At 55.2% G+C, this 14,704-nt stretch overlaps 5 protein-coding genes across 5 annotated transcripts; 3 read left to right on the top strand and 2 right to left on the bottom strand.

Annotated features, from left to right (window-relative positions):
• Positions 1-523: 523 nt before the first annotated feature.
• On the top strand, positions 524-1,996 carry GMORB2_7300 (uncharacterized protein; the record flags this gene model as incomplete). Its single annotated transcript, XM_035469265.1, has 1 exon — positions 524-1,996. The coding sequence occupies one exon, from the start codon at positions 524-526 to the stop codon at positions 1,994-1,996; it is 1,473 nt and encodes a 490-aa protein (XP_035320960.1).
• A 1,006-nt stretch (positions 1,997-3,002) lies between these two features.
• On the top strand, positions 3,003-3,548 carry GMORB2_7299 (large subunit ribosomal protein L40; the record flags this gene model as incomplete). The annotated part of the gene is made up of 1 exon (XM_035469264.1): positions 3,003-3,548. One exon carries the CDS (start codon positions 3,003-3,005, stop codon positions 3,546-3,548), a length of 546 nt encoding a protein of 181 aa, XP_035320959.1.
• A 986-nt stretch (positions 3,549-4,534) lies between these two features.
• Positions 4,535-5,384, bottom strand: GMORB2_7298 (Rho family, other; the record flags this gene model as incomplete). The annotated part of the gene is made up of 4 exons (XM_035469263.1): positions 4,535-4,825; positions 4,884-5,075; positions 5,204-5,282; positions 5,350-5,384. The coding sequence occupies 4 exons, from the start codon at positions 5,382-5,384 to the stop codon at positions 4,535-4,537; spliced, it is 597 nt and encodes a 198-aa protein (XP_035320958.1).
• A 3,141-nt stretch (positions 5,385-8,525) lies between these two features.
• On the top strand, positions 8,526-12,407 carry GMORB2_7297 (Membrane protein involved in colicin uptake; the record flags this gene model as incomplete). The annotated part of the gene is made up of 1 exon (XM_035469262.1): positions 8,526-12,407. One exon carries the CDS (start codon positions 8,526-8,528, stop codon positions 12,405-12,407), a length of 3,882 nt encoding a protein of 1,293 aa, XP_035320957.1.
• Positions 12,408-13,290: 883 nt separating this feature from the next.
• On the bottom strand, positions 13,291-14,205 carry GMORB2_7296 (uncharacterized protein; the record flags this gene model as incomplete). The annotated part of the gene is made up of 1 exon (XM_035469261.1): positions 13,291-14,205. One exon carries the CDS (start codon positions 14,203-14,205, stop codon positions 13,291-13,293), a length of 915 nt encoding a protein of 304 aa, XP_035320956.1.
• Between the last annotated feature and the right edge of the window lie 499 nt (positions 14,206-14,704).

The raw sequence follows: 14,704 nt of genomic DNA, 5'->3' as shown, positions 1-14,704 counted from the left end.
TCTGTCCCCGCTCTCTTCCTCATGGCCCGACTGCTCTTCTTCTCTGTAGTGCCTCAATGCCATCATACTTGGCGTATCCCTTTATTCATCATCACCTTGGAGAAAATGGGCAATTCAAGCGAAAAGAAGAAGAAACGTTCTCACCACAAGAGCCCATCCGAAAAGGACAAGGACCAGAGTGGCTATATAAAGCATCACCGTGATAAAAGCTCTTCCAGAGAGGATGATGATACAGATAACGAAAGAAAGCCCGCCGAAAAGGATGATGTAACGGACCACAAGAAGGTTTCTCACCCCAAGAGTTCGAGCCTCCGCCATGAGAAGAGGTATTACAACATACGTGGCATAAAAAGGTATTTAAAGATACAGGGGGGCGGGGGGGACAAAAGAGAGTCATCCAAGAACGACTCGAGATCGAGGCATGAGGATAAGTGTTCAGGGGAGGATTCAGTCTCAAGACATGGAAAGCGTTCTTCCAAAAAGAATTCCGAGCACTCTCACACCAAGACTGAAAACTCGGAATATGTCAGCTGGGCCCCGGCCGGTGACACATACGAGGCCTATCCGGAGCACTCTCCTGCCGAGGAAGGATATCCAGGTGATCAAGGACCCTCTAGTGAAGGCAAATACTCCCTTTTTGGAGATCATCCTGCTGATTTATCTCCAATCTATGAATCTGAAACCGGGAGTGATCGTGGACCAAGCTCTGCTATCCATCAGGAGGGTCCAAGTAACGCAAAGCTGTCCTCGACTGATTCCGGGGGGGGAGGGGGGTGCAACCGATCAGGGAAGTCTCTCTGAAGGAGGCATCGACTCCGGACCGCCTCCCGCTCAGGAGAGCGTAGATCCTCCGCCTGCTAAAGAAGAGCTCTCGGTGAACGATGAGTCTAGAAACGAAACTAGCCTCAGGCCAACCCCCACGGCTAAAGGCGAGGGTCTAATGCTTGAGCCTACTCCTCCTGTATCTGTCTCTGACGAGGGAGAAGAACTAGAGCTGATTCTTCCCTCCGAGGATGCGAGTGGAAGCAAAGCTTCTTCTGTCAAGGATACCCGTTTAAATGACGACGAATCAGACCTTTCAAAAGATGCAGGCTCGGAAGATGACGAACCTGCTCCAGCCAAGAATGGATGTGGAAGAAAATCATATTCCGTCAAGGAAGCAGTCTTGGTAGATGACAAAATCGAGCCTTCACCCGCTCTACCTGAGCATGCAGATGCAAAAAATGGCGAGGCCTCTCTCATCAAAACCGAGAGCGACAGAAAGCCAACTTTCGTCAAGGATCAAGGCTCGATAGACGACGAACTCGCTTCGGCGAATTATGATGATGCGAGCAGTGTCAAGGTCCATCTCATCACCAGGGACGCGGGCAAAAGCAAGCCCCCTTCCGTGGAGGAAGAGAATGCAGCCGATCAAGAGCCCATTCCATCGTCTACAGATTATGGCATCTCGCCATCCGATGAGTCGGACCTCAACCCAAGGAGCTCTTTACTCTTCAGTCCCACCAAAGCAGATGGGCCGTTACCAAATCCCAGAGCGACTCGTGCTCAGGACACAATCTGCAGAGTATTCCGGCGGAGTGATGCCGATAACATGTATGAGCGATACAGGCATCATCTCCAATCCTGGGAGATCCCCGACGAACTGAGATGTGAAGTTGTTCGTCGCTTCCCGGAGCCCATTATCCACGTCATGGATCCAATTGATCGGCTTCGGGTCGGACTGCTCGCCAGGGCTCACGGCATCAGCCCGGTCAGTCGACTCTGCGGGGCGGCCAACTCAGAGAATGTTGACGAGACCAGCGCCAAGATTGAGAAGAAAATCAATACAAAAGCCCATGTGGTTGAGTCTCCGTGTCCACTGCTAGATATCGCAGAGGACATGTTGGTCATTGCAAACCGAGAAGATGACCAGGAGAGGAAATGTGTCTTGAGTGCGCTCGCCAACGCTATCGGCCTCTGCCACGAGAAGTACCATTCGTCCCAAACAGTACTCTGATACTCAGAGGGGGGGCTATTGATCAGGATCCGGGGGCACCGTTCTCAAAGGTCGGACGATGACGTCGATGGTAGGGGTGACGACGATGTTTCTCGAGACTGTTGCTTGAGCCTGTCGTTTATATGTTGCTTTTTGGTTTTGTCGTCACGTTTTCCCTCATACTGTTGATGGGACAGTCGGGAGCACCTTTCTCGCGGAGAATGACGGAGAATAAGCGTTGCGGCTGTCCTGCCGTCTTACCCGATAATGAACAAGATCAAGAAATTGCTTTTCATATGAAGCTCAAATCCCGGTACAATCAGTCATTCCGTATAAGCAAAAGTCAAGTAGTCGAGTTGACAAGGTCGGCATTATACAGACGATGTTTTTAAAGTAAATGCCCCCCTCCTCCCCCTCCTCCCCCTCCGCCTCTTCTCTCTTTTGTTGAGTCACGAGGAAGATAGGCTCTAGAGAAGGAAGGAGCGCCATGGGGGGAGTAACTTCCCCAGAACCATTGTCGCCTCTAAGATTTTATTGTTTTATTGTTTTGATCACGCCAGTCTCACTATATAATGCCCCCCTTTCTTCAAGGCCCTTTCTTCAAGGCCCTTTCTTCAAGGCCCTTTCTTCAAGGCCCTTTCTGCTTCTTCGGAGGGTCTCAAATACGAAGGCTTCATCAACGGTACACTATCAATTCGCGTCCAACACAGCTTCTGCGTATTAACAGACATTGTCACGTACCTCGGCCGCACTGTTTCTGTCCATTTCTTTCTAGTCCATATATGTACAGGTAAATCCCATGTAAATATCGGAATTACAGGCCTCCCCCCACAATAGGCCAGCGTGGGTCTCTCTACACAGGAGGTACCCCTGGCGCGCCTCCGGAACAACAGTTCCCCCTTTTCTCCGCCACCACTCATTTTTATTTTTACTCAGCACCCAAACCAGACCAATTCAACCTCCAAGCTCCTAGGAGTCCCTACATCACGGTAATCAACCACCTCCCCAGCTAGGCCCCCTCCCAACCATGGCCAGCATTACCTCCCTCGGCCTCCGGGCCATGGCACGAATTGCCCCCACGACGACGATGACGACGACGACGACGACGACGACGACAATGACCCGTTCCCTCTCCACCACGACCATGCTCAAGAAGGGCGGCAGCTCTGGCTCCGGCGGCGGTCGTCGCAAGAACCACGCCCCCAAATCCGAATACCACGCCCGCGTCAGGACGCTGACCCAGAACATGTTCTCCCCCGCCCCCGCACCTCTGAGGATGGCCCGCCTTCGCTACCTGCGGCACTGGACCATCCACCGCGCCTGGCTACTCCTCCGACGACAGCAGCGCGAAGCTACTGACAAGGAGAGGGCTCGCATGCAGGCAGGCATGTACAATGCCTGCGAGGAGCTCAGGCGCACCGTCGGCCCCGGTGACAGGGGCGAGGGCTACCTCTACCGCGTTGCTATGGAGAAGAAGGGCGTCTGGGGCACCCAGGGCATCCCCATCGAGTACGCTAGATACCAGGTCGATTATCCTGGTCCCAAGCCTTGGAATCACGAGTGGACCAGGTGAACGGAAACTCTGTCGCGTCTTCAAGGATCCATGCGGAAGAGAGGGCACAGCATGTTGAACGGAGCGGGAGGGGAAAGAGGGACCTCGAATGTATTATAATCCTGTTTGTACTTGTACCGTGTATAGCATCCAATGCATCTTGTCTCTTGACACCACAGCCGTCTACCCTCGCCAGATAAGAAATTACATCGGCTCCGGTCGCCCTTCCGGGATCTACTCTCGCTGCGCTCCCAAGTAGATTCGCGTGACTTGACTTAACACTTCTTTTGTCAACGTCAATTTCCGCAGCATACGAAACACGCTGCCTCGGCCAGCCCTACCGGCGGTCGGCCTTCCTGCACCCGTACGAGTGTATAAGATCAGCTCAGAAAACAGTGTCGTGATATGAAAAATCTGCACAGCAGGCTAAATCTCATGCCACCCCTGATCTAATCCCCTTCCTTTCATCGCTGGGACCAAATCTATGCCACCCGTCCATAACTGGTACTTCCCACGGTGGGGTTATATTCAAACAGAAACTTTTTTTTCAAATAGAGCAAATAATCAGTGAGTGGGAGAGATGATAAGAGAGAGAAATCATCAGGTTATAAAAGAGAACGCTGCCCTTGGGGTATGGCCGCTGTTGGGACTTGTAGAGAATGAACAGAAAAGAAACACGATTTTGAACAAAGAAGAAAAAAAAAGAGAATCGCTTGCCAAGTTGGAATGGGGTCAAATGATTGTAGTGGCAGGAATTAAGTTGGTGAGGATAAAGATATGTTGGGATCTTGTAAGCAAGGAGATTCGTCATGGGCGAGGAGGAGACTAGTCCCGACGAGTGTATGAGGCGATTGTATCGGTGTGGTATAGGGCGGTGATGATGATAGGAGTGGTAGTGGTGTTTGATGGTGTTGGTTCGGTTTATCGGTCAAGAGAGCATCGGCGGGCCGGTCGGTTCAAGTTGACTCGTCAGTCGGGAGAGCGGCATCGGGCTGACAGCTGAAGCCTCACAGGATGACGCAGCAGCCGCTGCTCTCGCCCTTTTCAAATGTAAGGAGGGCAGCGCGGGTAGCGGCCTCGAAGACGTCGTCGACGCCCTCGCCGCTCAGACTAGAACACTCGAGGTATCTCTTGGCGCCGATCTCGCGAGCCGCCACCTCGCCATCGTGTGTCGTGACAAAGTTTAGTGACTTCTTACGCATCTCCTCTATGGCCACGGGATCTTCACGAAGATCCTTCTTCAGGCCGACGAGGATGATGGGGACACCAGCGCACAGTCGAGTAGCCTCTTCGACCCACTGCAATGTTCTATCAGCACCTGTCCCTCGTCCTTTCATGTCTGCGTACTGTACACACCTTGTGCCTGACGTTATCCAGCGAGTCGGGAGACTCGACTGAGAAGCCCACCAAGATGACGTGGGCCTTGGAGTAGGCTAGGGGGCGTAACCGCTCGTAATCTTCTTGACCTGCTGTATCCCACAATGCTAACTGTACAGACTTGCCATCTACCCTGCAATCTGTCACATAATTTTCAAATACGGTGGGAATCTTGGGGTTGTTAGTTTCATGGTATTTGATCGGGGTCTTTGGCGGGAGGAATGTCTCACATAATGCTAGAATTGAGTGTTAGCTACTTGAGAAAGACGAGCTGGTTTAGAGGAGCGACAGGAACTCACTGTTGGAAAGTATCCAAGCGTAAAGACGCTGAGAAGACTGGTCTTTCCGCATGCTCCGTCTCCGATGATGACGAGTTTCCTGTCAGAAGCGTAATGGTCAGCCACGCCTCGTTCGACTGGCGAGCGCTGAGAATGGGTGCCCGTACCTCCGAATGACGTTTGAGGGACTGGCAGCCGCCATTGTCAATTACTAGTATATTATAGAGACGAAGCGTCTCACGCCTGTTCTTCTTCGATCGGTCGAGGGAGCAGCAGTTCGTAGCGGATGTTTTAGTCGGCAGCTTCCAAGGGGACCAAGAGTGGTTTCGGGTAAAAAAAAATGAACTGGAAGCTGGGAGCTTTGGGCCAGGGAGAGAAGCAGACTAGATGCCAAGCCAGAACCAGGGGTTGCTTGGCTTTTGGTCACAGGTAGCCCAAAGGAAAACGGTGATGGGACGGGAGTGATTGGTAGGTCGAGGGTGTGGACGAAGTCGACCCAAACTGGGGGGGTGGGACGCGGGATTGCGGTCGATGGTCGGCGGAATACGGACTGACGTCCCCCAGGGCGCGTCGTGCAGCGTATGAGGAACGGCGATGAGAATAGAAAAGGCGATCGTCTGTTTTGGCGCGAAGAATACGAGAAAAAAAAGAGAGAGTTCCCTCTCTCAATTCTGCTGGACCTGTGTGTGTGGGGGCGGAAGAGAGAGCAGAAGTCGAAACGAGAGCGAGGGGATAAACTGTGTATAAAAAGAGGCCGGCTCAGAAGATAAGGCTGTTTGATCACGGGGGTTTCGACGTAATATTATGTGACAGCGGGTTTTCTTTGTTTCCTGTGGCTTCCAATACACAAGACGAAAAGGCTTGGCTTGAGGGGGGTCTTTTGCTTCGGAGGAGAGGAGTTAAGAAAGAGAGATGAGGCAGCAAGTATGGAGCAGCAGAGCAGTAGTAAGTAAGTAGTAGCCTTGAGTCTTAGCCTGGCTTTGACCGGCAAGAACTGGATCCATCGGCAGGTCGCAGCTTCCCACTTTGTGTTCCTTTCTGCCACTGCTAAAAGGGTCCCCTTCTCATGTCAGGCTTCCTCTGTCGTGCGCTAGGGACCTGCGTGTTTTGCTAAAAGGGACCTGAAGGGACCTGAAGAGCCCTGTGAGTCTCGGCTGTCACGCCAATCCGTATTAGCGTACCTCGCAAGTACGGACCGCCTGCCGTTCCAGTGAGCTCCAGCAGCCTCTAACGCGCTCTACGCTACCTACCTGTATATACATAGTGCCTTACGGCCGTACGTTCTGGGGCGCTTGGGCGCGTCTACAGTGGGATGTACTGATATTTTAGGGGTGTGGACCCCCCGGGCTTATCGGGAGCTGTGGCAGTGCATCTCTACTATGTACTTTCCACGCTCCATGGATGTTAATAAAATGTCCATTCTGATCTGTACGTACTGTTGGGTTCCATCACTGCCCATGACGGTCCATGAGCTCATCCAATGGGCCAGATGGCAGTTGACAACGGTCCAACAGATCCAGGGAAATGCCGAGGTGAATTGTTGCTGGAAACGCGAATATGAGGAGGGCACATATGCACTGTCACTAGGTCACACCTTGTGTTAGCTGACAGCTCTGCACCACGTAGTACACATAGGTATGTACTCCTCGCAGCACATCTGCACGGTCATCCTTCATGGTCGGATGGCTACACAAACAGGGAAATATCTTTCGATGGTATTGTTCGTGATATCAGTCGTAATCCAGATTTTACGGTTCGTCCCTGTCACCCATTAATCGCCCAGCTTGGACGCGCCGCCGATCCAACCATGAAGATGCTGTGCGCCTGTGTCGTGCATTGGCGACTGCGCCGCCTTGCCACTGCGTAGCGACCGACACCCCCCCCCCCCCCCCCCCCCCGCGGTGTATCGAGAAGTGTAACGCGAGGCGGGCCATAATATGAAAAAGCCCATGTGGGAAAGAGAAAGGAAAGATAAGGAGAAAAATTATGGCATTGGTAGTGAATGCATTCGCATGTCATGCGTCTGAAGTTTTGCTCCCTGTAGAATACGCCATAATGTTGGGGGGGGGGAGGGAGTAGTAGTCGTCAGCCCCTGGTAGGAGGGACTGGGCGTTTCTCCATCTTTCTTTAATATCCCGTCATTTCATATCAATCTTCCAGCCATGGGGATACACCGGAGTTGGCCTGAATTTAGTCGTGCCATGGGTCATCAAGGTACAAATCGAGCGGGGACATTGGTCAAATTTTGACTGTTGGTCACGGCTTGATATTGCAAGCAGATATTAACTGCTTCACATAGATGCTCGAGTAAACGAGTAAGCGAAAGGCAGAGAGGAAATTGTCGGGCCGTCGGGCTGCTTCTGTAGTCGTCTGCGCTTCAAAAGTACGCGTACTGATATATATACTTGTGATAACGTAGAAAAAAAGTGATAATACTGCTATGAATACAAATACTGAGTAATACATATGTATTAATGCTCATTAATACATGCTTTCCTCTGGGACATTTTGACTTAATGCCTCATTAACAAGGCATCAACGGCGCACCTTCCTCAATCGTCAAAATGCTCAATCGTGTCACGTGCTCTGCTCGCTCAGACCTGCACTCCACTATTTTCCCAACTTCAACTTTCTCCCAGCTACGGCTCAAAGTACCTTTGCTGCTTAGCTTGGCTGTAGGGTGACTTCTAGCGCCTTCCACCAAACGCTGTACCCTGTCAAACATCAATCTCTCGCCCGCCGCATCATCATCAACACCATCAAACCAAACCACCAACTGCTACCAACCTTCCAACCCGTTACGACAATTCTTACCCACCGAAACGCCTTCAGCTTCGCTAAAACAACTTGCTGAGCTTCCTTCCTTCTCCTGAGACACGTTTCAACCATCAAAACGCAGTATTCCAATACCCTTTCAGCGCTCAGTCTACCCCTCCCACGGCTCCAAGCCTGCCCTGGTGGCTCGCCCTTCCCTCCAACGTCGGATTTGTGTTTGTGAGTGGGTCTCACTTGTGATATCTGTCTCTTCTCCCAGTCTCTTGATTTCCTTCGCCTTCTCTCTTTCTTTCTCCGCCTGTTTCAATCCTAGCAGCCAGCCCCGCGGATCTCATCCCATCCCTTTTTAGCCGCTCGCCACCTGGACGCACAAAGAGTCGTCGCGGGAGCACCTCGTCTGCTGCCGGTGCGAAACCTGCTGGCCGTCTCCTCTCTTGACTTACCACTGACCTTGAACCGGCATCATATCCAGGAACCATATCAGAAGCGAACCTCTTCGTCCACGCGACCCAAAAAACGACACACTCATGCCATCCTCGACTCGTCGCTCTCTGTCTTAACTCCCACCATGCCGGCTCATCACCATAAACCGGCCCCTCAACCGCCGCCCTCGCCTCGAAACACGGCCAAATATATCAGCAAGGATGGTTCCAAGTTCATCACCGTTACCAAGCCTGCCGACTCCGAGTCATCTCAACCCTCGACCCCCGCCGCCTCCCAGTCCGCCGATGCGCCGAACGAGCCCACTGCTTCTCAACCCCCGGCACCAGCCGTGAACCGCAAGAAGCAGAAGCGTCGCCAGAAGGCTGCCGCCAAAGCTGCTGCCGAGGAGGCTCTACACCCCAACGGCCACGCGTCGCCGCAATCGTCAGCCGACGTCAGCTCACCCCAACCAGGCCTGGCAGACGATGACGAGGTCAACAGCGAAGATGACGAAGGCTACGAGTTCGTCCTCCGGTCTGAAGTGACTAACGGCCACACTGACCCAAGCGGTTCCAAATCAAAAAAGAGCAAGAAGAAGAAGAAGAAGAAGAATGGCGCTCAGACCGACGCCGGAGCCGATGACGTAGCGTCGCCGCTGTCCGGGCCCGCCTCCCTCGGCCCCCGCGGTCGGGGCATATCCCGCAACGACAAGATCTGGAGCACTAGTAACCAGGAGGAGCGCGAGAGAATCAAGGAGTTTTGGCTAGGACTCGGCGAGGATGACCGCAAGTCTCTTGTCAAGGTGGAAAAGGACGCCGTACTCCGCAAGATGAAGGAGCAGCAGAAGCATACATGCAGCTGTACCGTCTGCGGCAGGAAGCGCACCGCCATTGAGGAGGAGCTAGAGGGTCTGTACGACGCTTACTATCTCGAACTCGAGCAGTTTGCGAACCAAGGCGAGGGCCCGCCCATGCTCGGCCCGCCGCGTGAGTACTCGACCCCGGCCTTCCGGAATATGCACCCCCACCACCCGGGATACCCGCCGCAACCGCCGTCACGCGGGCGCATAGTCGAGCACGTAGGCGACGATGAAGACGAGGACGAGATCGAGGAGGTCTACAGTGAGGACGAGGTCGACGAGGACGACTACAGTGACGACGAACCCCCCGAGGAATACCACAACCCGCACGACCGCGACGTGGCAGATTTCTTGACGTTTGGCAACAGCCTCCAGGTCAAGGGTACGCAGCTTCTTGAATCTCTACTGCTCAGATATGGTAACATGGACTTAGGCGGCATTCTCACTGTGGCGGACGACCTGCTCAAGAACGACGGCAAGCGCTTCATCGAGATGATGGAGCAGCTGGCCGAGCGCCGCATGGCCCGAGAGGAGGACGCGCGCGAGCACTCCCCCCGCAGCTACGGTCATCCCAACGGCTCGTACCCCGCCCCTCACAGTCACCTGCCCCCCGAGGACGAGGAGGACTACGAGGAGGACTACGACGACGAGGAAGAATACGAAGAGAGCCAAGATGACGAGGATGACGAAGAAGAGGTATACTCGGACCCGTCCACGATGATGCCGCCGTCTAGGTACCATACTGAGTGCTGCTGCCAGAACGCCTTGACCGAAGAGCAACGAATGGAGGAGGGACGACGCATGTTCCAAATCTTTGCCGCCCGCATGTTCGAGCAACGTGTCCTCTCGGCCTACAAGGAAAAGGTGGCTAAGGAACGCCAAGCCAAACTCCTCGAAGAGCTCGAGGAGGAGGGTCGCAAGGAGGACGAGCAGAAGGCCCGCAAAGCGAAGACAGCCCAGCGCAAGAAGGAGAAGGCGGCCGAGAAGAAGAGGGCGCTGGCGGAGGAGAAGGCCCGCAAAGATGCTGAGAAGGCCGCCGAGGAGGCTGCACGTCTAGAGGCCGAGCAGCGCAAGGTCCAGGAGCAACGGCTCAAAGCCGAGGAGAAGAAGAGGCAGAAGGAGGCACAGAGGAAGGCTGACGAGGAGGCTCGTCTCCGCAAGGAGGCTGAGCGCCAACGGCGAGTCCACGAGCAGCGTGAGAGACAGTTTGAGCAGGAGCGCAAGGCCCGCGAAGCCAAGGAGCGCGAGAAGAAGGCCAAGGAGGAGCAGCGGCTCAAGGAGAAACAGGCTCGGGAGCAAAAGGAGCGCGAGGCCCTCGAGCGCAAGGAGAAGCAAGAGCGCGACAAGCGCGAAAAAGAGGCGCGCGCCGCCAAAGCTCAAAGGGAGGCTATTGAGGCCAGGGAAGCCAAGGAACGTGCACGTGAAGAAGTCGCGTCTCAAAAGGCTGCGGCCGCCGCCGCCGCCGCTGCTGCTGCTGCTTCTGCTGGCTCGACAAGTCAACAACAACAACAACAACAACAACAACACTCTCATCCGCATGCTCACCCTCACTCTTCCTCTTCTCAGCAGCAACAGCAACCTCCTGGCAGCAGCTCATCGACCATGTCGCAGACAGCGAAGCGTAGTGGGCCGACGCCAGGCGGTCAGGTGCCCACGCCGTCTATATCGACGGTGCTCCCACAGCACCCGCCGAATACGGCCAACTATGCCTCGCCCAAGATTCCCGTCGCCACTCCCGTGATACCCAAGGCCCCGACACCGATGCGGAACCGCACCATCTCGCACCAGCTTGAGATGCAACAACAGTATCAACAGCAACAGCACCAGCAGGCGCAGCACTCGAACGCATCGGCATCACAGCCAGGTTCGGTCACGAGCCACGATGCTTCCCCCCGTCCAGAGGCTCTCGATCAGCATCACGCGAGTCCCAGGTCGATCGTGCAGCCGCGTAAGACGAGCGGGACCATCTCTGGGTCGCTGCCTCTCCACACGCAAAACTCATCGTCTCCCGTGTCCAGTATCTTAGGACACTCGACACCCGTGAGCCTGCCGCCACCCATCGGCATGCAGTCTCCTCCGGGTCTGGGGCAGCATGCTCCGCCACCGGGATTCGGGGGTCTGCCTCCGGGTTTCCGGGCAGGACACATGATGCCACCCCCGGGGATCAACGGACCGGTCGTCGGGCGCGGCTTCTCGCCTGTGCACGTGGCCATGGCACCAAGCTTCAGCGCCCAGGGCCATGGAGACCACCATCAGTTTCCCATCGTCCAGGCTGGCACGCCTCACGGGCACAGCCGACAGGGCTCGGCGGGATACGACATGGCCACCAACGCAGTGCCCGGCGCGCCGTCGACACACGGCATCGGGACGTCGGGACAGCCCATCGGTCGTCCGGCACCTATCGGAAGGCCCGGTAGCACCAACCAGGGCCGGCCGCGCGCAGCCCAAGATGATGAGACGCAGCAGCTGGGTAGCAGGGCGCTCCTCGGAGACGACGAGCCCCTGGTGGGGTCGGACCTCCACCCGGGAGGGCTCCGAACGCAACCACCTGGGCTGGCCCGGCCTGGAGGGTTCGGCCCCGGCCCATTCAGCGACAGCGGATTTAACCCGCCGCTCAACCCGTGGGCAGCACCCTTGCCTCCCGGCGGAGGTCACGCCGGGTTTGGACCTCCGGGTTTGGTGGCACCGACGTGGGGAGCACCAGGAATGGCGCCCCACCACCACCACCACCACCACTCGCATATGCAGGCGTTTGGCATCGGATCGCCCCCCAGGCCTGCCTTTGGGATGATGAGGCCGCCTAACCAGGCCGGAGGGACGAGCATCCCGGCCCTCCGGACACTTCTGTGCCAGGCATGCAGGGAGCTGGTGAGCTCTGGCCAGGCGGACAAGGACGGTTTCATCGACGTAGCGACTCTGGAGCGACACATCGAGACACGGCACGGCAAGATGGACAGTCGCGAGCTGACGAACCTCTTCGACACAGAGGGCAACGCGTCCAATGGCGGAGGTAGCTTCGAAGCCAAGAAGGTGGGTGAGATGGAGCACGTGCGGTGGCTACCGACGGGGACAGAAGACGGCATTCACTCTCAGCCTCGAGACGTGGGTGCTCCCGGGCAGATGCGCAGTCCCATGGTAGGGCATGCGACTACGGTACGGGGGATGTAGACTCCCATCTTCTGATGATGCGGTCAGATGGCAATCAATGCTCGAAGCGAAAAGCGTGAAGAATGGGGGGACAAGCGGTACACGAAATAAGACCCGAACGTGTGTGTTGAAATATATTCATCTTCTCTCATGGACCATCAGCGAATCTCTTTTTTTTTCATGTTTCCTTTTTCCGTGTCGGTTGCTGTTCCTCTTTCACTTTGTTACCTTTTTTTTTTCTTTTTACTCTGTTAGTATTGTTGGAGGGAGGGAAGGGGAAGAGCATGAAGATTTCCTTCGTTTTTTATTTCGTGCCGTGGTGAGACGGTTCACGCGATAGACGTCGGCATGTCCTACTTCTTTCCCTTCTTCTCCAGTAGCTGAATCCATGGACACTTCGGGCATTTATGTGAAGTCTTGGGTGATGTCTACTATACGATGGTGTGTGTACCAGTATGGATGCGATCTACCAGTACAAGGGCGTCACATCTTACCGGTATGGATTGTCCATGCATATACGTGGGATGTAGATTCAGTAAATTATGTCCATTCTCCCAGAAACTCGACTAACATTAAAACGCATAAACAAGAGAATCTTTTTTTTTCGATATGAGAAGGGGATGAAAGAGAGAGAAAAAAGACAAGATAGAACAAGATATGGAAGAGAAGAAGGAAATAGTAAAAAAAAATCGAGAAATCGTTTCTGGCTGAATCCAATAGTACAAACAAAGACTTTTTTTTCCATATCATACCGAGGGATGACGTGTCTTGCTCAGATCCGATGCTAGAGACCAGGAGAGGAACGGAGAGCAAAGGGCAGGGCAGAGCAGAGCAGAGATAGCACAGGCAAAGATGTGAGCGTGGGAGAAGCAGACCCGGTCAAGGGCAGGTCAAGGCCTACGACCTACTGGCGGTTGTTGTCGTGAAAGGGGTCGTTGGGACCGACGCCAGGGCTGGGGGAGCGACGATCGGAGATGAGAGGGGCGCGCTGCTCCTGGGCACGGGCAGCCTTCTTCTTCTTGGTGGCGGCGCGGGCGAGGGCGGTGGCCTCTGCCTTGGCGGCCAGACGCTTCTGCTCCTTGCGGTCCTGACAGCAGAGGTAGGTGAGCGTGGCGACGGCCAGGGCGATGCCGATGCCGAAGGCGACGGAGATGATGATGCCGGCCAGGTCGAGGCTGTTCTGGAGTTCCATGCAGATGTTGTTTCCCGAGTTGTCGAAGGAGCAGGTCATGCCTTCGGCGCACTTGGAGACGGGGACGAGGGTGCTGCTGCAGGTACCGGTGGCGATGTTGCCGTCGGTCGAGGTGGTCACGTCGCAGATCTTGGTGCTGGTCGAAGATGTCGTCAGGCAGGCATCGCCCGACGTAGCAGACCGCACGAAGATGAGGTTGTGGCGCTTGTTGTGGTCCGAGAAGACGAGGTCGGCCGTGTTGATGGCGCCCACGGCCGGGTTAGGAGACGAGCCCACCGTCTGCGTGGGGATGGCGCTCAACGCCGCGTCCGCGTAGCCGCGTCGGCCACGACGCATGCGCAGCTCCCGGTCATCTGGGAACAGGTCGGTGCACCGGTCCTGAGCCCCCGACGCCCTGGAACGGGCCTCGTCCTCTGTGCAGCCGGCCGAGACGTAGCAGCCCATCAGCGTCGACGCCTCCGACGTCGTCAGGCTCGAGAAGCACGCCATCAACGCCGAGTGGTCGCCGCAGCCGGCATCCGATACCATCTCCCGACGGTTGGCGAGAACGCAGTCGTACTCGGTGGAACGGCCGACGGCAACGGCCATGGCCCCAGCGGCCAGGGAGAGGTATGGTACAACGTGCATTATGCTTTTTTTTTCTTCTCTTCTTCTTCTTCTTACGTGTATTCTCCCTTCTTCGTCGTCTTCGCCTTCGTCTTCGTCGTCGTCGTCTGTCGGAAGGGGTTTGTCGTGTTCAGGGGGAGAGGAGATGTGGGGAGGAGGAACAGGAACAGGACAAATGGGAGGGAAGGAGCGACAGTCGCAGTTGCCGTGAGTTGTTGCTGACAAAAAAAACAGAAAGAGGAAGAGAAGGCGGTCAACAATGTGGGCGGAAAACGCTGCAGTAGTACATATAGTACAGATATTACTCCTTGGATGGATGGGAGAGGAAAAGAAGGAGGATCAGAGTGAAGGATTCAAGGGAGAAAAAAAACGTCGGGGAGCAGAGCAATGGAAGGGAACCCTGCCTGCATTTCTCGTAATATGTACCCTGCCACGTAACAGGGAAAAGAAAATAGGGACAAGAGCGAGCCAGGGGATGGCTGAGCCGTTGGCTGAGCCTCTGGCGCGTTGAAGTTGGGGG

The sequence above is a fragment of the Geosmithia morbida genome (assembly GCF_012550715.1).
Source record: "Geosmithia morbida isolate 1262 chromosome Unknown scaffold_8, whole genome shotgun sequence".
In the NCBI taxonomy this organism is placed as follows: domain Eukaryota; kingdom Fungi; phylum Ascomycota; class Sordariomycetes; order Hypocreales; family Bionectriaceae; genus Geosmithia; species Geosmithia morbida.
Note: the sequence above shows the minus strand (reverse complement) of the source record. Positions and strands in the feature narration are given on the sequence as shown.